Source organism: Astyanax mexicanus, unplaced genomic scaffold (assembly GCF_023375975.1).
Source record: "Astyanax mexicanus isolate ESR-SI-001 unplaced genomic scaffold, AstMex3_surface scaffold_36, whole genome shotgun sequence".
NCBI classification, from domain to species: Eukaryota; Metazoa; Chordata; class Actinopteri; order Characiformes; family Acestrorhamphidae; genus Astyanax; species Astyanax mexicanus.
The window spans coordinates 2,881,454-2,904,432 of NW_026040046.1; the positions used below are offsets into that span (position 1 = coordinate 2,881,454).

At 41.1% G+C, this 22,979-nt stretch overlaps 1 protein-coding gene across 1 annotated transcript in view; it reads right to left on the minus strand.

The window, feature by feature from the left end:
• The window catches only part of iqgap1 (IQ motif containing GTPase activating protein 1), a gene marked incomplete at its 5' end in the record, with an annotated part of 82,803 nt that overhangs the window by 29,409 nt on the left and 30,415 nt on the right, over nt 1–22,979 (minus strand). The window contains 8 exon segments of the mRNA XM_049473262.1: nt 2,431–2,655; nt 3,082–3,245; nt 8,208–8,572; nt 16,601–16,670; nt 18,027–18,098; nt 18,231–18,314; nt 18,487–18,657; nt 18,973–19,115. Of these exon segments, the coding sequence (XP_049329219.1) occupies nt 2,431–2,655; nt 3,082–3,245; nt 8,208–8,572; nt 16,601–16,670; nt 18,027–18,098; nt 18,231–18,314; nt 18,487–18,657; nt 18,973–19,115 (1,294 nt within the window).

Here is a 22,979-nt window from a genome sequence, read left to right on the forward strand (position 1 = left end):
GCTCTTCTCCATCCATCACCCACCACAGATCAGCTGCTCATCATCCATCTTACTCTCCGCTACAGATTACATCCAAGCTTACATCAACTCTAACTGCTTCCATTAGTGGTGCTGCTATACTGCACTGAGGGAGTTTTTCCTTGCCTCCGCGCTCACTGGGGGTTCTGTATTCTGTATTTTCTATGTTTAATGTTTTGCCTGATTCTTTGTCCTGTAATCATGTTTCTGTAAAGCAGAAACATCACCAGTTGTAAAAAGCACAATACAAATAAAATTGATTTGATTTAAAAAATATAAATATGTTTTTATAAATATAAATGTTTGATTGAGCTTCATCTGAAAAATCTGAGATATCTAAAAGGCCAGAACTTGCTTTCAATTGCCAGGCTAGAAGGTGCAGGCCCAAACTTCTCAAAGACAGTAGTCACTAAAATATGGGGAGTAAAGGAGGGACATTTAATAGCAGACCTTAAATTAGTGATTTTCTTAGTGAAAAACTGTGAAAATGTTTACAGAGGATTTGAGACATGCAGGTTTTTTAATGTTCAGAGCAGAATTGATGGTCTTAAACAGTGCATGAAGCTAATGCCTTTTCTTTTTGACAATGGTGGAAAAAAATTTTATTTCACTGCCAAGTACTTCATAGGATACCTGTAGCTTATCCTTTTTCCATTTCCGTTCTGCTTTTCTGCATTCTAGCCTGACCGAACAAGTAGTGGAGTTGTGCCATGGCTCAAGTCGAACAGATTAATACTGGTAGCCTGGAAGACTGCCAGTAGATTATTGGTATCACTGTATTCAAAAGGTACATTACAAGTCTTTACAGTATTAAAAGCAACAATTAAACATGTACTTAACAGACGAGTCTCAGGAAATAGGTTATGAATGTTGTCATTCAAATTATCAATAAAATAATGGCAAAAGGTTTAAATCACCGTCAGTTCTGTTTATTACTGGATGAGGTGGAGAACTTGTACTCAGATCTCCTGCTGCATAACAGAGTCCAGTGGCTGTGCAGAGGAGAGGTTCTGAAACGTTTTGCTTCATGTTTGGAAGAGGTAAAGGTTCATGAGCAGCAAAGGGCTCACCTTCCTGAGCTGGAACAGCCAGAGTGGCTGGAAAAGCTGCACTTCATGGTGGACATGAGAGAGAACCTGAACACGCTGAACACAACTCTCCAGGGGAGAGGAAGCACAGCGCTACACATGCTGGAGGAGGTGTTTGCGTTTGAGCGCAAACGGACAGTTTTAGCCAGAGATTTAGAGAGAGGCAAACTGTCTCACTTTCCCTCTTTAAGGGACTTCAAACAAGTTTACAAAGATTATAAATTCAGAGTATTTGCAGTCTGCAATCACCACAATGCAGGCATCGTTTGGGAACAATTCTGTGAAAAAAAAAAAAAAACCACTGTCCTTCCCCATCACTCCCCTGACCATCGATCCATCCCTGTTAAACGTGACTGCATTTGCAGGTGTAAGTCAACCTGATCTGGATCTGGAGCTGGAGCTGGAGCTGGCTGACAGCTGAAAAAGACATGTGGGTGTCTTAATTCAAACGCTTGACAGAGGATCCTGAAGATCCTGTCAGAAGGTCACTCTTGTTCAGAATCACAGATGGAGCGATACTGAGAACCTTCCAAGATCTGACAAACTCGTGTTTGAAACATGGAATGCCATCCCAGACACCTATATAAAAATGAAGAAATCTGCATTTGGAGTCCTGTCGAACTTCCGATCCATATATGTACGTGAGCAGCTATTCTCCACCATGAACTACGTTAAAAACAAACACCGCTCACGCCTCACAAACGACAGCTTACAGTCCTGCGTAAAGGTGAAAGTGACTTCGTACAGCCCCGATTTGCAGACGTTGTGCTAAATGACCTCCACCAACACCCAAAAACAACTCAAAACATAACTCCACTGCCCAGTGGGGCTCTGGTCAATTAACTTGTGATTTTTAGTCTTTTAAGGGTCTTTTCTGCCTCAACTTTCCTCTCATCTGTAGAGTCTCTCTCTCTCTCTGAGTGAGGGCTAAGTGAGTCTTTATGGCGGTACAGCTGACTGCTCAATCAGTCCTGATACAGACCAGCTGGAACAGGCAGGGGCTGCGTGAAAATCGCATTAAAACTGTCATTTAAATTAACCAAATTATTCGTAAAAATCGCCCAGCACTAGTATCTGGAATGTGACAATATGGACTCTATGGATTAGTCAGCTAATAATGATATCATACTATGAATGATTTGTTTAATTTTTATGAATCTTTTACCTTTTGTTTTTTTGAACAAATGAATGTGCTTATAGAATAATGACTATATTTATTTATTTATTTTTTCCTTTTCCTCTACCATTTTTCTCTCTCTTTTTCTTGTGTGTTTTCTGTATTTAATATGCCAATAACAACAATAAATAAATAAATAACTCTAACCTGGCTTCTCCTGTTTGAGACTCCATCTGATTAACCCAGCTCTTATAAATGTCCACTGGGTCAGTTTTGATGTTCAGCGTCTTGTCGTCCATGATTTCCTTAACGACCGGAGAGAGAATCTGCCGCAGGGCGTTCTGACCCCGAGCTCCTCTGTTGAAGCTCACCACCATCTTTATTACTGTGGGGTTTCCAGTTACGATCTCCTGGATCTGGTCCACTTTTGATCTGTTCAAACAAGACAAACATAACCAATCCACAGCAACTCATCTTTCTTCATATGAAAAAATGAAATTAAATAATTTAATTTACATAAAACTAATAATTAATCTTGATTAAAGGATTTTTTGGCTTGATATGTGATAGGTAGGAATTGTAAGTGTAAAATGTTTATGCTTTTTGTTTTTATCAGTTATTTACTGTTAAAAGTTATTAAACTTTCCTAATAGTACTTTTGTAGTGTAATAATAAGAAAACACATAAATGGGTGCTGAGGCAGAGTCAACAAAGAAGTACTCAGCATTATTTCCTAACTAAGAAGACTTTTGGGAAACGGGTACAAAATTGGTGTTCTAAATCACTAAGATCATTCGTTATCAGGAAAGGTGTCCTGATCTACGGGTGGAACAAGTTTACCCGTTAGCTGGATCTTACTTTATTTCCTCCTGCAGAGCGGTTTTGAAGAGTTTGAGCAGCAGATACTCCTCCCGCTGGTTGGAGGCGTAGTTGTATAAGGTGAAAATCACAGAGTCCATGAACTTGGTGGATTTGTTCTGGGGCATCTGGAAGATCAGCTTGGCCAGGTAGGTGGGATTAGTCTGAGGAGAAGACAGAATTTTATATTTATATATACACTGCTCAAAAAAATAAAGGGAACACTCAAATAACACATCCTAGATCTGAATGAATGAAATATTCTCATTGAATACTTTGTTCTGTACAAAGTTGAATGACAACAAAATCACACAAAAATCATCAATGGAAATCAAATTTATTAACCAATGGAGGCCTGGATTTGGAGCCACACACAAAATTAAAGTGAAAAAACACACTACAGGCTGATCCAACTTTAATGTAATGTCCTTAAAACAAGTCAAAATGAGGCTCAGTATTGTGTGTGGCCTCCACGTGCCTGTATGACCTCCCTACAACGCCTGGGCATGCTCCTGATGAGGTGGCGGATGGTCTCCTGAGGGATCTCCTCCCAGACCTGGACTAAAGCATCCGCCAACTCCTGGACAGTCTGTGGTGCAACGTGACGTTGGTGGATGGAGCGAGACATGATGTCCCAGATGTGCTCAATCGGATTCAGGTCTGGGGAACGGGCGGGCCAGTCCATAGCTTCAATGCCTTCATCTTGCAGGAACTGCTGACACACTCCAGCCACATGAGGTCTAGCATTGTCCTGCATTAGGAGGAACCCAGGGCCAACCGCACCAGCATATGGTCTCACAAGGGGTCTGAGGATCTCATCTCGGTACCTAATGGCAGTCAGGCTACCTCTGGTGAGCACATGGAGGGCTGTGCGGCCCTCCAAAGAAATGCCACCCCACACCATTACTGACCCACTGCCAAACCGGTCATGCTGAAGGATGTTGCAGGCAGCAGACCGCTCTCCACGGCGTCTCCAGACTCTGTCACGTCTGTCATGTGCTCAGTGTGAACCTGCTTTCATCTGTGAAGAGCACAAGGCGCCAGTGGCGAATTTGCCAATCCTGGTGTTCTCTGGCAAATGCCAAGCGTCCTGCACGGTGTTGGGCTGTGAGCACAACCCCCATCTGTGGACGTCGGGCCCTCATACCATCCTCATGGAGTTGGTTTCTAACCGTTTGTGCAGACACATGCACATTTGTGGCCTGCTGGAGGTCATTTTGCAGGGCTCTGGCAGTGCTCCTCCTGTTCCTTCTTGCACAAAGGCGGAGGTAGCGGTCCTGCTGCTGGGTTGTTGCCCTCCTACGGCCTCCTCCACGTCTCCTGGTGTACTGGCCTGTCCCCTGGTAGCGCCTCCAGCCTCTGGACACTACGCTGACAGACACAGCAAACCTTCTTGCCACAGCTCGCATTGATGTGCCATCCTGGATGAGCTGCACTACCTGAGCCACTTGTGTGGGTTGTAGAGTCCGTCTCATGCTACCACGAGTGTGAAAGCACCACCAACATTCAAAACTGACCAAAACATCAGCCAGACAGCATAGGTTCTGAGAAGTGGTCTGTGGTCCCCACCTGCAGAACCACTCCTTTATTGAGTGTGTCTTGCTAATTGCCAATAATTTCCACCTGTTGTCTATTCCATTTGCACAACAGCAGGTGAAATTGATTGTCAATCAGCGTTGCTTCCTAAGTGGACAGTTTAATTTCACAGAAGTTTGATTTACTTGGAGTTATATTGTGTTATTTGAGTGTTCCCTTTATTTTTTTGAGCAGTGTATATATATATATATATATATATATATATATATATATATATATATATATATATATATATATATATATAGGTACAGAACCGTAAGTTGAGCAAGACTGGTCTCTACAACAGTGATTTCCCTTCTTAGGCTTGCCTACTAACTATATGTGGAGTTGATCACATAGTCCCCACTTGCCTGAAGACCGCCACCATCATCCCAGTCCCCAAGAGCTCCGCAGTGACAGGTCTGAATGACTACCGGCCAGTGGCTCCGATAGTCACAAAGTGCTTTGAAAGACTGGTTCAGACCCACATCAAAGCCACCATCAACGTCACTGTGGATCCACACCAGTATGCATACAGGAAGAACCGATCCACAGAGGATGCCATCTCCTCCGTGGTCCACACTGCCCTCACCCACCTGGAGCAGAAGGATTCCTACGTCCGTATGCTCTTTGTGGACTTCACATCCGCTTTCAACACCATGATTCCACAGACCCTGATAAATAAACTCTCCTCACTAGGACTGAGCTCTTCGCTGTGCAACTGGGTCCTAGACTTCCTGACCAACAGGCCGCAGTCTGTGAGAATTCACAACATCTCCTCCCCCACTATAATCCTCAGCACTGGCTCCCCTCAGGGCTGTGTGCTGAGGCCCCTCCTGTTCACACTGCTCACATATGACTGCTCACCTCTCCATCCAGGCTGTCATATTGTGAAGTTTGCAGACGACACAGTAGTGGTTGGATGCATCACAAACAGAGATGAGTCCAGCTACAGGCAGTAGGTGGAACACCTGGAGGGTTGGTGCAGAGAGAACAACCTCTGCATCAACGTAAAGAAGACGAAGGAGATGATTGTGGACTTCAGAAGAGGCCAGCATGCCCACCTCCCCCTGCACATTGGAGGATCTGCGGTGGAAGTGGTCGACAGCTACAGGTACTTAGGGGTGCACCTGAGCAGCAACCTCACCTGGAGCAACAACACCTCCACTCTGGTCAGGAAGGCACATCAGCGGCTCTACTTCCTCAGGAGGCTGAGACGAGCTGGACTCGGAGCGTAGTCCTCACCTCCTTCTACAGATGTGTGGTGGATAGCGTCGTGTGCTCCAGCATCAACGTGTGGCATGGAAGCTGCTCTGCTGCAGACAGGAAAGCACTGCAGAGGGTGGTGAAGGCTGCACAGAGGATTGTTGGAGTCAGCTTCCCCAGCACCATGGACATCTACACCTCCAGATGCAGGAAGAGGGCCACCTGCATCAGGAAGGATCTCACCCACCCAGCACATGCACTTTTTGTCCCGCTTCCCTCAGGACGGAGGCTGCGGAGCATCAAGTGCAAAACAACCAGACTGAGAAACAGCTTCATTCCGGAAGCTGTAAGACTCTTAAACTCCACTTAACAACACACTGCACTGACACACAAGGACAATTACTGCACAAACACGGTCACTTTACCCGCACTGAGACACTTTATTTTCTACTGCTCTAATTCATTTCATGCTGCTATAGCACATTTGCACTCTGGACTTGTTGTTGCAACCTGTCTACTCTTTCTATTTATTTCATTGGGGTATTTATCTTTAACTATTTTGTATATTCTATTTTTATTGTATTCCTTTATTGTACTTTTATCTATATATCTATTTAATAACAGCTCCTGGGTGTAAACTGGATCGTGAGATCACAATTTCGTTCCACCTCATGTACCACATAAGATGCGAATGACAATAAAATCTCCTTGAATCCTTGAATCCTTGAGCAAGTTACATTACATTACATTTTATTATATTTGGCAGATGCTTTTGTTCAAAGCGACTTACAATAGTGAAGTACAAAAGTAATAGAAGTTTAAAGGTAAAACATCTTTAGACAGGGCCTGAAGGAGGGCAAGGGGAAATAATGGGATAGAGGAGTGAAGGAGGGGAAGAAGGAAATGAGGTTAGGAGTAGTTAGTGTGTTAGAGGTGTTAGGAGAGTAAGTACTCTTTGAAGAGCTCTGTCTTCAGGAGTTTATTATTAAAGATAGTGAGAGATTCTCCTGATCTGGTAGTAGAAGGTAGTTAGTTAGAGGTGTTAGGAGAGTAGGTGTTCTTTGAAGAGCTCAGTCTTCAGGAGTTTATTAAAGATAGTGAGAGATTCTCCTGATCTGGTAGTAGAAGGTAGTTAGTTAGAGGTGTTAGAGGAAGTGCTCTTTGAAGAGCTCTGTCTTCAGGAGTTTATTAAAGATAGTGAGAGATTCTCCTGATCTGGTAGTAGAAGGTAGTTAGTTAGAGGTGTTAGGAGAGTAAGTGCTCTTTGAAGAGCTCTGTCTTCAGGAGTTTATTAAAGATAGTGAGAGATTCTCCTGATCTGGTAGTGGAAGGTAGTTAGTTAGAGGTGTTAAGAGAGTAAGTGCTCTTTGAAGAGCTCTGTCTTCAGGAGTTTATTAAAGATAGTGAGAGATTCTCCTGATCTGGTAGTAGAAGGAAGTTTGTTCCACCATTGGGGAACTCTGTATGAGAACAGTCTGGATTGCTTTGTGTGAATGTTTGTTTGGTAAAGCGAGGCGACGTTCATTGGAGGAGTGCAGCGGCCGGGAGGTAGCGTAAGTCTTCAGGAGTGATCAGTACAGGTAGGAAGGAGCTGTTCAGTCATCAGCTTGTAGGCGATTGTAAGAGTTTTGAATTTGATGCGAGCATCAACTGGTAGCCAATGGAGCTCAATGAGCAGCGGGGTGACATGTGCCCGTTTTGGCTGGTTGAAGACCAGACGTGCTGCTGCATTCTGGATCATTTGAAGTTATTATTTACTAAATAACAAAAACATTTATTTAATAAGGAAAGACAGTGTTTGGTCGAAGCTATGGTAATTAGTATTATTTGGCTAATATATCAGATTAAGCTGCACCTAATTAGCAGTTTGGCTCAAATAAATGGAGTATATTTGATAGCTGGGTTGGATTGAGACTGGATCATGTTCTGATCATGGTCCACTAGGTTCTTTTGATCTGCACCAGATCTTCACTGGTTTCACACCTGCTTAATCGAACAGCACTAAGGGTACAAACCAACCAGAGTCTGTTTTAACCAGACCAAATAATGCTAGTGTGAAAATGCCCTGAGACTCATTGTTTTAGAGCACTCAAAAATAAAATGTGAAATGACTGCAACTCTTTTTCGCATTTCGGATATCTTCCTGCAGCAGAACCACACCAGAACCCCAGAAAAACCAAGACCATATTTGGAGGACCACAGCTCAGTACTCTGGACCACCAAACTGAACCTGCTGAGCAAATGTTCTGGAACGAAATGCTAGTGTGAAAGTGAATTATGAAGAGACACCTCTCTTCCTCTATTGATTCTATTAGCAATGAATTTACTGAGAAGCATTAACAGACCTGCAGCAGGTAGAAGAGGTACTGGTAGGCCTCCAGCTTCTCTCTCTTTTCCTTGCTGAGAGCCTTCAGTCCTCCCTTCTGCTTGTTCATCATCATGAGGTTGGACAGCTCGCCCTTGTTCTTCTTGGTCAGCTTCTTGCTGTGGGACACCACTTCCTGCAGGGTGATCTTGTTCTTCACTAGCAGACCGATCTTGATGTCCATCAGGTTAAGGTCGTTCTCCAGCTGCTGGTTGGAGCGGATGTTTGTGATCACTTCCTCTCTCAGACGCATCAGTTCTAGCTCCTCCTGGAAGTCCTGGTCACTGTGGTCCAGCAGATGCACAAACTTACGAACTACAGCCATCGGTGGGTCATCTGCATTGACTGTGTGAAAAGAGTGGGTGAGAATATAAAGATTTACAGAATATTTCAGAAATGCAAGTCTACACTACTGTTCAAAACCTGTAATCACCCTTTATGTTTATTTATATTTATAAATGTTAGTCCATATTTAGGTGTTATATAGTTATTATGAAGCTAAAAAGGAGTTAATACTATAAAGAAGAATCCAAATAGACAAACAGAGTTAAAGATTTTCTAATGTGTCCATTAATAAGTAGGTCAACCAGTTTCTCCCGACCTGATCTGTTGAGGATTGGACTCCATCAGACCTCTTCTAAAATCAAGGGAAATAAAAAGAGTTTATCCTGATTTTGTTGGAGTAACTGTCTCTACTGTCCAAAGAAGACTTTCTACATGATTCGGAGGCATTGTGGTGAGGATTTGATTTTAGTTAGCAACAAGAGCATTAGTTACGTTACATTTACAAATTTCTCAAACTTTACCACAAGGTGAAATGTCCAGACTGAGACATTGCTGTAACTACTGTATCTGTGGTAATGTGCGGCCGAGCTGCTGTGGTTTGATATGGTGATTAGTCTGGTTCTTACCTGTGTTCTGTTGGTTGTTTAGTTAAAAATGTGCATTTTTGTTTTTCATGTTACCACTATTCACAGCGGCAACACTTACCTTAGAAATAAGTGCATGTTTTTCCTGTTGTACTAGGTTTAAACATCAAGCACTATGGACAGCAGTGACTACAGCACGTGCCTGTGGCATCTGTGGATTTGAATATGCCTATTGAGTACACTGAACTAATGTCTGCATGATTTCTAGCGGTACCGCTCCGTATAAATACAGACAAAATTACCAAACAACTGTGACAAACATAAATACCATCAACTTACTACTCACACCTTAACATAATCTATAAATCTGTTCCATTGTGCTGAAATGAAGGCTGCATCACCCTCAATATTGTACAATATGTGTTTATTAGTAATAATAACAATAATTAGTAATGTGGAAGGAGGATGGTGTAATTTCGTCTGCTGTCCCCCAATTGCGGTCAGCTTGGAGGTTATTAATAAGGGGTTCTCAGCCAGAGAACTCAGGTTTTATTGCAAAGTAAGATTGTGAGAACCAGAAAGGCAAATATTAATACGCGAGCCAAGGAAAAGCTACAATATTTATTATTGCTGATATAATACTTATAATTTGCACACAATCTCTCGATTTATACTTACACTAAATCATTTCTTTCCACACTTTTATGACTTAAAGTTCTGCTACCAGTCCACTACAGACTACTGCCTTCCCGTACTGGATGTCCACAGCCCACAGGTTGATGCTGATGTAATGAATATAATTTTTTAATCATTGTTAATTAGTTCTTGTGTTAGTTTACCAGTGTAAGCATGTCAGTTTACCCTGTAAGCAATCTTTAGACCAGACATAGCGGTGCCAGGTGTCAAGCTGGGTAATAATAACCTATGGTTAGGAGCATGGGGCAAAGGTCAAAACTCCTTAACAGAGCAAGACATCTGTTTTTGGGACTGATGGTTGAAGGTCCTTTGTTTCTGGTACACCTCCCCCATGTCTAAACACTATTTAGCCAATGTGTGTGAATGAGTTAGAGAGAGAGACGGCGTTGGTGTTGGAGGTGAGCTGGCTGGGAGAGCTGCTGGACAGCCGTAAGGCTGTACTAAGGCTGGACCATGCTTGTCTCAGTGTCCATGCTTTAAACAACTATCCGAATAAAGCTACAATCTTCCTGCAATAACGATCTCTGAGACTCCTTTCTTCTGCAATCCAACACTACAAGAACTGGTACGTTGTTGAACAGCAGACGTCAGCAGACGTCAAGAAGATCTAGTGTTCTCTTCACTGCTTCACTGACCCATTTAGAGAAATCTAAATGTGTGGTTAAGAAGACAGAAGTAAGCACCAAGAAAAGAATACAACAATTTGGCGTCACGAACAGGATCAGTTAAATCACTGAATTCAATTCACAATTTGGTGAATTGATGTGACACTGATCAGAAGAACTGTGGTGCAACTTCAAGAGAACTGAAGAACTCTGCTGAAGCAAGAAGGGAGATCTCCAATCCAAGTCAAGCCAAGCCAGGGGAGTGAAGTCCACCCCTCCTCCTGATCCTTCTGCTGCTAGAGGTGTCTGCTGCTGCTGGAAGTGTGAAGAACTCTGCTGATCTGCTGCCAGAGACGTCTGTGAGGCAGATCAGAGCCACTTCCAATTCTCCACCAAGAATGTATTTGGTGAGTATGACCACCACACACCATTAGCAGAGAAAGAAAAGAAAAAGCCTAAGACAAAAGCACACCTAGAATTGTCTTATGAATAAGTCAGAAATTCATAAAAGTAAAAGTAAAGGAATAAAAAAATATTCAACAACTAAGCAAAATATGGTACCTAATCACCACTGCTGGTTCAGTGAGTGAGAAGAAAAATAAGAAATTGAGAGATCTCTGTTTGTCACTGTTAGAAGCTTCAAAATAGTAACTGTTATCCTCTCTGAACTGAGAGATGTCTGTTTGGTACTGCTAGAAGCTTCAAAATAGTAACTGTTATCCTCTCTGAACTGAGAGATGTCTGTTTGTTACTGCTAGAAGCTTCAAATTAGTATATTTGTTTTATGTGTGTATGTCCAAAAAAGTCCTAGCTAGGCTTTAGGCGTTCTCACCGGATTCGGTCTGTTTATTCAAAAGTGTACTCTAACTCTATTAGTAACATCCTAAAGGGGCCGCGTCCTGTCTTTAGTTATACCGGTTAAAAATTACGTTTTTTAATCTGGTGGTTGCTATTAAGGTAATTGGCCGCGTCCATTACCAGAGTTTTGAGGTAAAACCAGTTTGTTTAGTTGAGTTCTGCCTTGGAAATAGGCGGCGTTTCTATTTCCGGAGTTAAACGTGGACGAGCGTTTCTCAAAATTGTCTGTCCAGGGACATTCTAAGCAGTACTGCGGTTTTCTGTTTAGTTATATCAGATAAGAAATCATTTTTCTATCTGGTCGTTCCGATTTTTATGTTTCCTTTTTTCTGTAAGTGTAGGATCCTTAAAAACAAAACAAAAAATGAGTCACACAGGAATATTCTCCTGGTTTTCCATCAAGAAATCTAAATCTGTTGAATCGATGCCTTCTAAGTATGCAAACAGAGATGCATTTGAGGGAGATTTAAATCAGATTATAGATAAACTCTGCTCAAAGAAAAAAGCAAAGTTATGCAAAAAGTTTAACATCAGACCTGAATCAGAATGGACTCAAGACCAGTGCTTTGTAGTGTTGGGGAAATGTGTTCAAAAAGAGGATTTAGAAGGTTGTCTGTTAGTTTTTAGACAATGGCATTCTTTGTTAATGGCAGAGAAACAAGAACGCATCAGACAATTAGAACAAGAATGTTCTGATTATGAAACAGCTTTTAAAACTGCTCAGGAAATTTGCAGAGAAACACAAAAATCTCTAAATCTCCTTCAGAGTAAGTTGGATGTGTTCGAAAAGCAAGAACAACTGCTTTTACCTCATTCTGAGAGAACAAAGGAAGGTGTCTCACAGAATGAAGAAAGGGAGGGGTCTAAAGTCCCCCTAGACAGACAGGAAAATTCTGAGACTGTGCAAACCAACAGTCAACATACTAGTTGTAGTTCTGCTAAAAAGGTGACAAGCAACAAGCAGCCTGTGATCAAATCGGACAAAAGGTTGATTTCTGTGCGCAGGGAGTCAAATCCTAAGTCTGTTAATTACAGAACAAGAACAGCTAAGCTAAGAAAGTCTCAGAAAGCATGTGATGAAGACACTTTTGTACATCTTCCCACAAAGTGTCGTTTTTCCATCAGAGTAAAATCACAAAACCAAAAACCCAACATCGGTGGTAGAGTGGTTTTACGAGAATGGAAGAAATGGAGGAAAAAAAAAAAAAAAAAAAAGTTTAAGATCTAAAAGTCCACTTGTCTGACTAACAGAAAAGTGTGGATTAATATTTTCAGTGAGAGAACTGTATTAGCCGATTGTATATAGGCAAAACAGCATGATAAATGTGCAAATACTCTAAATATAACTTTAACATGCTAACCCTAATGACACACCACTATTGAATCTATTATTAGGACTAAATTGAGTTCCTATAGCCAATTCTGAGCTACAGGGTGGCAGTTATCTGTTTTAACATCTGTGAGTTCTCTTCAGAGAAATTTCACAGGAATGCTTATCAGTTAGTCTGGCCAGCTAACTGATAATCATTAGACACAGATCTGCAATTTAGAGTGTTATATTTTCTAAATCAATGGAGTATTATTCACATTTAGACATTCTGTTTGTTTTATATGCAATTAGATTAAATGTCCAGGATGGGACAAATAAGGTTAACTGTTCTCATAGAAACTGCGTATTTAGTTTAAATGTTTTTATCTACAAAAAAAAAAAACTGTTCACTACATTGAAAAAAAAAAGAAACATTTGGCAAGAATTAGAAAAAATATATGTAAATTAGGACATATATGGGATATAAATAAATGATCTGCCAAGAAGTAAGCAAATGTATTTTAGTAAGATTCTTAAAATAAGTAAATTAACAAAATCCTTAAGGTAAGATTTAAAATAAGCAAAAAACACAGTTTTAAAGCTTAAATCTTGATAAAGGATAAAAATAAATTAATTACTTAAAATAAGATTAATAATCTAAGTAAACCTGATTAGGGTAATAGTTCCTAAAATAAACATTATAGTCTTACTGTTACAATGCTTGGTATGAAAAAAAAATCTTACTTGAAAATAAGATTAATTTGCCTAAATTTAGAAATGTAACTTGTTACAATGAGTTTCTTAAATGTATGAGTGAATGTTTTCCACTAATATATATATATATATATTTAGTTTAAATGCTAAAGTATGTATTGGAGGTTTTTATCCTAGAATCTAGTCTCAATGGCTAAGATTATTTTAAATGTTTTATGCTGATCTGTTTGATCAGTAATTTGTATGTCTTTAAGCAAACATCTTTAATGTTTTATACACTAGGTCAGATTTCAGTTGATATATTTACACTCATGGGTCTTAGAACCAAGTCTTACCCAGGGTCCCACGGGTCTTAGGCAAATACAGGTTACAACACCGTTTGTTCACTGATTGCCATCTGAAGGGGGGTTGAAAGACTAAATCTGACTAGTGGTTCACAAGCATTTTTATTGTTTTATGGCTGCAGGGGTTGAGCGCTCTGACCCTTGTCCAGGTGGATGAATAGCCTGGGGGGGGTCAAGGGGGGTGACCCTGACAGGACACAGAAGGACAGTTTAAAACAGAAGCATTCTTCCTTCCAGCAATGGGTCTGTGAATGTTTGATCAGTAAATGTAGAAACATCTACACTGTTAAATTGTGCTACTTAAAATAAGGTCAAGAAACGAGCGATTCTGTGATGAGAGCTGTGAACAGATCCAGAAGTTTTAGGTCTGGGGGCCAGACTCACAGTGAAGAAAACTGCGATTAGCGCCCCTCACACAGAAGCCAGGGCTCATAAAGGTAGGGACAGTGTGGCACATTTAACAGTGTTTAAATAAAAACAACACATTGTGTAAGCACTTTTCTGTGTCTTCCACAAGATACTGCCGCTTTTTCCATTTCTTTTTCAGCTCCTACAACACTTTCAAGTGAGAGGATCAAGAAAGACAAGTGATGGCTGTTGGTGATTCAACTCAACTTGTTGTGATCCGGGTCTCAATAAAGACAGTGATGGCTGAATTAAGGGCAGTGAATTGCTGAACATGATCATCAAAGAAGATCTCACAAGACCATCGTTTTAAAGAAGATCCAAGAACATCAAAGAAGATAATGCTGAAGAACATTTAAGACTGTAAAGAACATTGATGTTTTTGAAAATGTTTAGAGTATTATTAAGTGTGCTTAACAGCATGAATAATGTACTCGATTAAGAAATGTTTCTGTTAACCGGGAGTGTTAACAACAAGTTAATCCTACATGGCGAATGTTAAAAAGAATGAAACATTAGCATAACATGTAGCATTTTTAGAATGAATGAAATTTAACATGAACAGGACATAATGTTCATGCTAACTAATATAACAGAATTTCCTACATTCGAGTTAGGAAGCTGTTTTAAATTATATAATGGATAGCTTTTAAACTTAAAAGCATAAATCTTCATTTTAATAGATAATATGTGTACAATGATACATATTATTATTTTGAAGAGCAATTTAATGAAATATGTGTCTAGACACTAGGTTTTAAAAATATAACAGGACATTTAGTTATCAAACAAATTACATTAAGTAATTTGAGGACCAATTGATTAATTAATGTCACTGTGTATTCCATGTTTTACTTCCAGGAGACAAAAGTTATAACAACCGGTTATAAATCTGGAATTAAACTTTCAAATTAAGGTCTTTAAGTTAAATTTACAAATTTATCTTAGATATGGTTCAGATTCACGTAAAACAAAAGTAAGGTTTAATTGTACTACAATTACAGCTCATATCTATATGAGGAAGCAATAATTCATTATAGTTCATGACCATGATTTACTTATAAAAAACCCTTTTTGTAACTCAGTGTTTTGAGAAAAGACTTTGATCTAGTTTAATACTGAGGTTAGTCTTTGTAACTTCTCAAGGGGGGTGTTTTTAAAAGTAGGATTCTGACTATGCCTCTACTCAACAAGCTTTCATTAGTGAAGTGATAAGATCAATTCTTTCATTTTCAAGAAGAGAATTTAGTGAAAAAACGTAATGTATGAAACAATAGTTGAGGGATTCACAGTTGAGGGAAACATACAAAGTTGAGGAATTCACTAAAAAGTTAAGTTAATCACATTGGTCTTATTATTATTAAGAGGAATTTATGTCAGAATTACATTCCAATAATCATCAGTTGGTTACACAAATTCTAAAGTAATATCAAATTTACAGTTAAGGGCAATAGTGTCTTTAAGAGTAAAATGCATTTTTCCTTTTTCTATTCTTTTCTTTCTTTTCTTATTATATCTTATTTCTTATTTCTATCTCTTATTATAATTTGTTTTTATTATTTTCTTTTCTTTTCTTTCTATTATATATATATATATATAAATTAGCAGGAAGTTAATTTTAGCAATCACATTAATTACAATTACAATTAATTTAAAAATTAAGGGGGGATTGATGTAATGAATATAATTTTTTAATCATTGTTAATTAGTTCTTGTGTTAGTTTACCAGTGTAAGCATGTCAGTTTACCCTGTAAGCAATCTTTAGACCAGACATAGCGGTGCCAGGTGTCAAGCTGGGTAATAATAACCTATGGTTAGGAGCATGGGGCAAAGGTCAAAACTCCTTAACAGAGCAAGACATCTGTTTTTGGGACTGATGGTTGAAGGTCCTTTGTTTCTGGTACACCTCCCCCATGTCTAAACACTATTTAGCCAATGTGTGTGAATGAGTTAGAGAGAGAGACGGCGTTGGTGTTGGAGGTGAGCTGGCTGGGAGAGCTGCTGGACAGCCGTAAGGCTGTACTAAGGCTGGACCATGCTTGTCTCAGTGTCCATGCTTTAAACAACTATCCGAATAAAGCTACAATCTTCCTGCAATAACGATCTCTGAGACTCCTTTCTTCTGCAATCCAACACTACAAGAACTGGTACGTTGTTGAACAGCAGACGTCAGCAGACGTCAAGAAGATCTAGTGTTCTCTTCACTGCTTCACTGACCCATTTAGAGAAATCTAAATGTGTGGTTAAGAAGACAGAAGTAAGCACCAAGAAAAGAATACAACAATTCTAATAAAATGGCTGATTGGTGAATATTTATATGGAAGATGATTCCAAACTTTTAAACAGTACTCACATTCAGAATCAACAACAATAAGAAGACTGCACCCTGGATAACCCTAGTTTTAGTGTTTCCCTGCTTCACTGTGTCACTGAAAGGGCTTGTTACTAGGCTGATTAGTTGGATCAGGTGTGTTGGGAGCTGGAAAGCACTAAAATGTCCAGTTCTGGTCAGGACCGGTTCCTCCAGGATCAGGGTTAGAAAACACTGGGTTAGAGAATGTATGGTGCTTACTGAGTGTCTTGTAGTCATCCCTTGCTTTGTTGGCTCTGATGAAAGCTTGAATTTTCACCACATCGTCGATCTGAGAATCAAAAGAGAGCAGGACAAAATGTTATTTCATTTTGTCCATTAGATTTAGGGGTTGAATAAACTAGTCAACTAGTCGAGCAGCACTTCCACTAGTCGCCACCGTGGGGGAGCAGTCGACTAGTCTGTGGAAGAAAAAGCAGCAGCGAAAACACAGGCAGAGGTCTGCACAAATAGTCTAGAAAATTATTATAACCATGTAATGATTTCCATGCATAAAGAACAGACATTGCAGCTGCAGACCAAGGTACTTGTAGGTCTTTACTGTCTCCACATCAACCCCATCGATGGAGACCAGCTGCAAGGGTAGTCCAGACCTACGGAAGTCCACCACCCTCTCCTTGGTCTTGGATATGTTCAAATGCAGTTGGTTCAGTCGGCACTAAGCAACAAAGTCATCCACCTGTCTCCTGTACTCCTCCACCTGACCACCCTTCACACACCCAACGATGGCAGTGTCATCCGAGAATTTCTGCCGATGGCACATCTTGTAGATGTGTAAAGAGTGAAGAGGAAGGGGGAGAGCACAGTCCCCTGTGGTGCTCCAGTGCTACTGACCACAGTCTCAGATGTACCGTCAGTCAGCCTCACGTACTGTAGTCTGCAGGTGAGATAGTTTGTGATCCAGGAGACCAGGTGAGGATCCACATTCATCTTCACCAACTTGTCTCTGAGAAGTGGGGGCTGGATGGTATTAAAAGCACCGGATGTAATATGGTGTTAAACTCACCGTGAGCAGTTCAACATCCCGGCAGCAGATAGTATTTTTAACAGTCACATGCCCAGGATTACACCATCTGTTGGTTATATGGATAGCGAGCACACCGCCCTTAGCTTTGCCGCTCCTCCATTAGCGTCGGGAATGTTAGCGGTTAGCCAAGTCTCTGTAAAGCAGAAGAGACCGCACTCCCGGTAGGTCCTCTGGTTCCTCACTAATGCTGCAAGCTTGTCCGTCTTGTTGAACAGCGAGTTCACGTTTCCCATCACCAATGAAGGAATACAACGCTTGTATCGCCAGCGGTTCTCCCGTTGTTTAGCTTTTAGCTTAGCACCAGCTTTGCGGCCCCTGAAGAGGCGTCTCAGCTCTGCCAGAATGGGGTGCATCTCGCGAGACGTTCTTTCCTCGAATAGACAAAGTTTATGCAGATTCTGGCAATCCATATCCATGGGATTTATGAAAACACAAACTATAGCGTAGTAAGAGACGAACAAACAAAGTAAAGAGTGAAAAAAGTTCACTTAAGGTGAAATGATACACGGAGCTGCTGGAAGGCTGCCGCTCACGTCAGCGCAGGAACTGAAAGAAAAACTGAAAGGTTTTAAAGCGAATGCAGAGGAGAGAGTCACTCACATGGTCCTTGAAATACTTCAGCCGGTCTCTGTACTTTTTGCGAGCCTGATGCATTCGAACCATTGACTGGATCTGCAGAAATGATGAATGTAATATTAAAAAATAAGCTTAGTTCACTGTAGAATATCAGCACTAGTATTACTTTACTGAATCATCCTCATCCACGACTTTCATCTCATTCATTCACAAGTTCAAACTACATACCTTCACAGCATCTTCAGTGTGATCCTTCAGGAACTGTTTCCTCTCATTAAAGGCCTTCTTCTCTTTGTAACCCCTCCAGTGGGCCTGTAGATCATACACATATAAAAACCTCTCACCATAAATCACACACACACAAACATTAGGGAGAGGAGCTCTGGCTCTATGTTTCACCTTTCTGTACAGATCCGTTATCCGGATAAAGCCTACGATGCTTTATGAAGATTCAGGAATTCAACAAAATAAAACCACAACTCACCTGAATGCATTTGATGGCTGGATCCTGTGTTTCCAAGAATCTGAGACGCTCTTTTAAACTTCTCCTCACCAGGAAACCACGGCAACGTGCCTGCAGCTTAGCAATGAGGCTCTCATTGGCCAGCCATAGCTGCTCGCGGTTGTAGGCTGCAGTCACTCCTGACACAACAGACTAACAGAAGCAGAAATGTCAGGTGAAGCTAACAGAGTTGGAGCATTTGTCCAGTAATAACCTATTTACCATTTTAACAACATCATTTAGATCATTCATAAAATCCTTATGATCAGTTTGTAGCATTCAACCACCAAAATGCCAAAAAAGTGATTTTTCAGCTTGTTATGTCTACTGCGCTTGCACAGATCTCTAGGTTGAGCATTGTGAGAACTCCCAATCATATTCACCTCAAATAGAAATGCTCCAAAATCACTTGGAATAAAATCATTTTATATTTTCTACTGAAGGAAAAAGGTTAGATAACAGTCAGACCTGGATTTCATCCTTGTTCAGCTGTTTGTTGTTCTGCACAAAGTCTGCAGGCTGGTCCCAGGTTCCTTCACTGGTCTTCAGGTTGTAGTAATAGTTATGGCCGCCCTTCACCCAGTGCTTCATCCACTCGCTGCCATTATCACCTGCAGACCAACAGACACACCTTTCAGCTCTATTCTAATTCACTACCACTCACACACTGATACACAGTGATCAACACTCACACACACTGATACACAGTGATCAACACTCACACACTGATACACAGTGATCAACACACACACACTGATACACAGTGATCAACACTCACACACACTGACACACAGTGATCAACACTCACACACTGATACACAGTGATCAACACTCACACACACTGATACACAGTGATCAACACTCACACACACTGACACACAGTGATCAACACTCACACACTGATACACAGTGATCAACACTCACACACACTGACACACAGTGATCAACACTCACACACACTGACACACAGTGATCAACACTCACACACTGATACACAGTGATCAACACTCACACACACTGATACACAGTGATCAACACTCACACACACTGATACACAGTGATCAACACTCACACACACTGACACACAGTGATCAACACTCACACACTGATACACAGTGATCAACACACACACACTGATACACAGTGATCAACACTCACACACACTGACACACAGTGATCAACACTCACACACACTGACACACAGTGATCAACACTCACACACTGATACACAGTGATCAACACTCACACACACTGATACACAGTGATCAACACTCACACACACTGATACACAGTGATCAACACTCACACACACTGACACACAGTGATCAACACTCACACACACTGATACACAGTGATCAACACTCACACACTGATACACAGTGATCAACACTCACACACACTGATACACAGTGATCAACACTCACACACTGATACACAGTGATCAACACTCACACACACTGATACACAGTGATCAACACTCACACACACTGATACACAGTGATCAACACTCACACACACTGATACACAGTGATCAACACTCACACACACTGACACACAGTGATCAACACTCACACACACTGATACACAGTGATCAACACTCACACACACTGATACACAGTGATCAACACTCACACACACTGATACACAGTGATCAACACTCACACACACTGATACACAGTGATCAACACTCACACACACTGACACACAGTGATCAACACACACACACACTGACACACAGTGATCAACACACACACTGATACACAGTGATCAACACTCACACACACTGATACACAGTGATCAACACTCACACATACTGATACACAGTGATCAACACTCACACACACTGATACACAGTGATCAACACACACACACTGATACACAGTGATCAACACTCACACACACTGATACACAGTGATCAACACTCACACACACTGATACACAGTGATCAACACTCACACATACTGATACACAGTGATCAACACTCACACACACTGATACACAGTGATCAACACTCACACACACTGATACACAGTGATCAACACTCACACACACTGATACACAGTGATCAACACTCACACACACTGACACACAGTGATCAACACTCACACACACTGATACACAGTGATCAACACTCTCACACACTGATACACAGTGATCAACACTCACACACTGATACACAGTGATCAACACTCACACACACTGATACACAGTGATCAACACTCACACACACTGATACACAGTGATCAACACTCACACACACTGATACACAGTGATCAACACTCACACACACTGATACACAGTGATCAACACTCACACACACTGATACACAGTGATCAACACTCACACACACTGATACACAGTGATCAACACTCACACACACTGATACACAGTGATCAACACTCACACACACTGATACACAGTGATCAACACTCACACACACTGATACACAGTGATCAACACTCACACACACTGATACACAGTGATCAACACTCACACACACTGATACACAGTGATCAACACTCACACACACTGATACACAGTGATCAACACTCACACACACTGACACACAGTGATCAACACTCACACACACTGACACACAGTGATCAACACTCACACACACTGATACACAGTGATCAACACTCACACACACTGACACACAGTGATCAACACTCACACACACTGACACACAGTGATCAACACTCACACACACTGACACACAGTGATCAACACTCACACACACTGATACACAGTGATCAACACTCACACACTGATACACAGTGATCAACACTCACACACACTGATACACAGTGATCAACACTCACACACACTGACACACAGTGATCAACACTCACACACACTGATACACAGTGATCAACACTCACACACACTGATACACAGTGATCAACACTCACACACACTGATACACAGTGATCAACACTCACACACACTGATACACAGTGATCAACACTCACACACACTGATACACAGTGATCAACACACACACACTGACACACAGTGATCAACACTCACACACTGATACACAGTGATCAACACACACACACTGATACACAGTGATCAACACTCACACACACTGATACACAGTGATCAACACTCACACACACTGATACACAGTGATCAACACTCACACACACTGATACACAGTGATCAACACTCACACACACTGACACACAGTGATCAACACACACACTGATACACAGTGATCAACACTCACACACACTGATACACAGTGATCAACACTCACACACACTGACACACAGTGATCAACACTCACACACACTGATACACAGTGATCAACACTCACACACACTGATACACAGTGATCAACACTCACACACACTGACACACAGTGATCAACACACACACTGATACACAGTGATCAACACTCACACACACTGATACACAGTGATCAACACTCACACACACTGACACACAGTGATCAACACTCACACACACTGATACACAGTGATCAACACTCACACACACTGATACACAGTGATCAACACTCACACACACTGACACACAGTGATCAACACTCACACACACTGATACACAGTGATCAACACTCACACACACTGACACACAGTGATCAACACTCACACACACTGACACACAGTGATCAACACTCACACACACTGACACACAGTGATCAACACTCACACACACTGACACACAGTGATCAACACTCACACACACTGATACACAGTGATCAACACTCACACACACTGACACACAGTGATCAACACTCACACACTGATACACAGTGATCAACACTCACACACTGATACACAGTGATCAACACACACACTCTGATACACAGTGATCAACACTCACACACACTGATACACAGTGATCAACACTCACACACACTGATACACAGTGATCAACACTCACACACACTGACACACAGTGATCAACACTCACACACACTGATACACAGTGATCAACACTCACACACTGTTACAACAAAGGAATGAGGAGAGATTTATGATTTATGAAGAGTGGTGAAGAGGAATGAAGAGTGATGATTTAAGAAGAGTGGTGAAGAGGAATGAAGAGTGATGATTTACGAAGAGTGGTGAAGAGGAATGAAGAGTGATGATTTATGAAGAGTGGTGAAGAGGAATGAAGAGTGATGATTTAAGAGGGGTGAAGAGGAATGAAGAGTGATGATTTATGAAGAGTGGTGAAGAGGAATGAAGAGTGATGATTTATGAAGAGTGGTAAAAAGGAATGAAGAGTGATGATTTATGAAGAGTGGTGAAGAGGAATGAAGAGTGATGATTTATGAAGAGTGGTGAAGAGGAATGAAGAGTGATGATTTATGAAGAGTGGTAAAAAGGAATGAAGAGTGATGGTTTATGGAGAGTGATGGTTTATGGAGAGTGGTGAAGAGGAATGAAGTGTGATGATTTATGAAGAGTGCTGAAGAGTGATGATTTACGAAGAGTGATGAT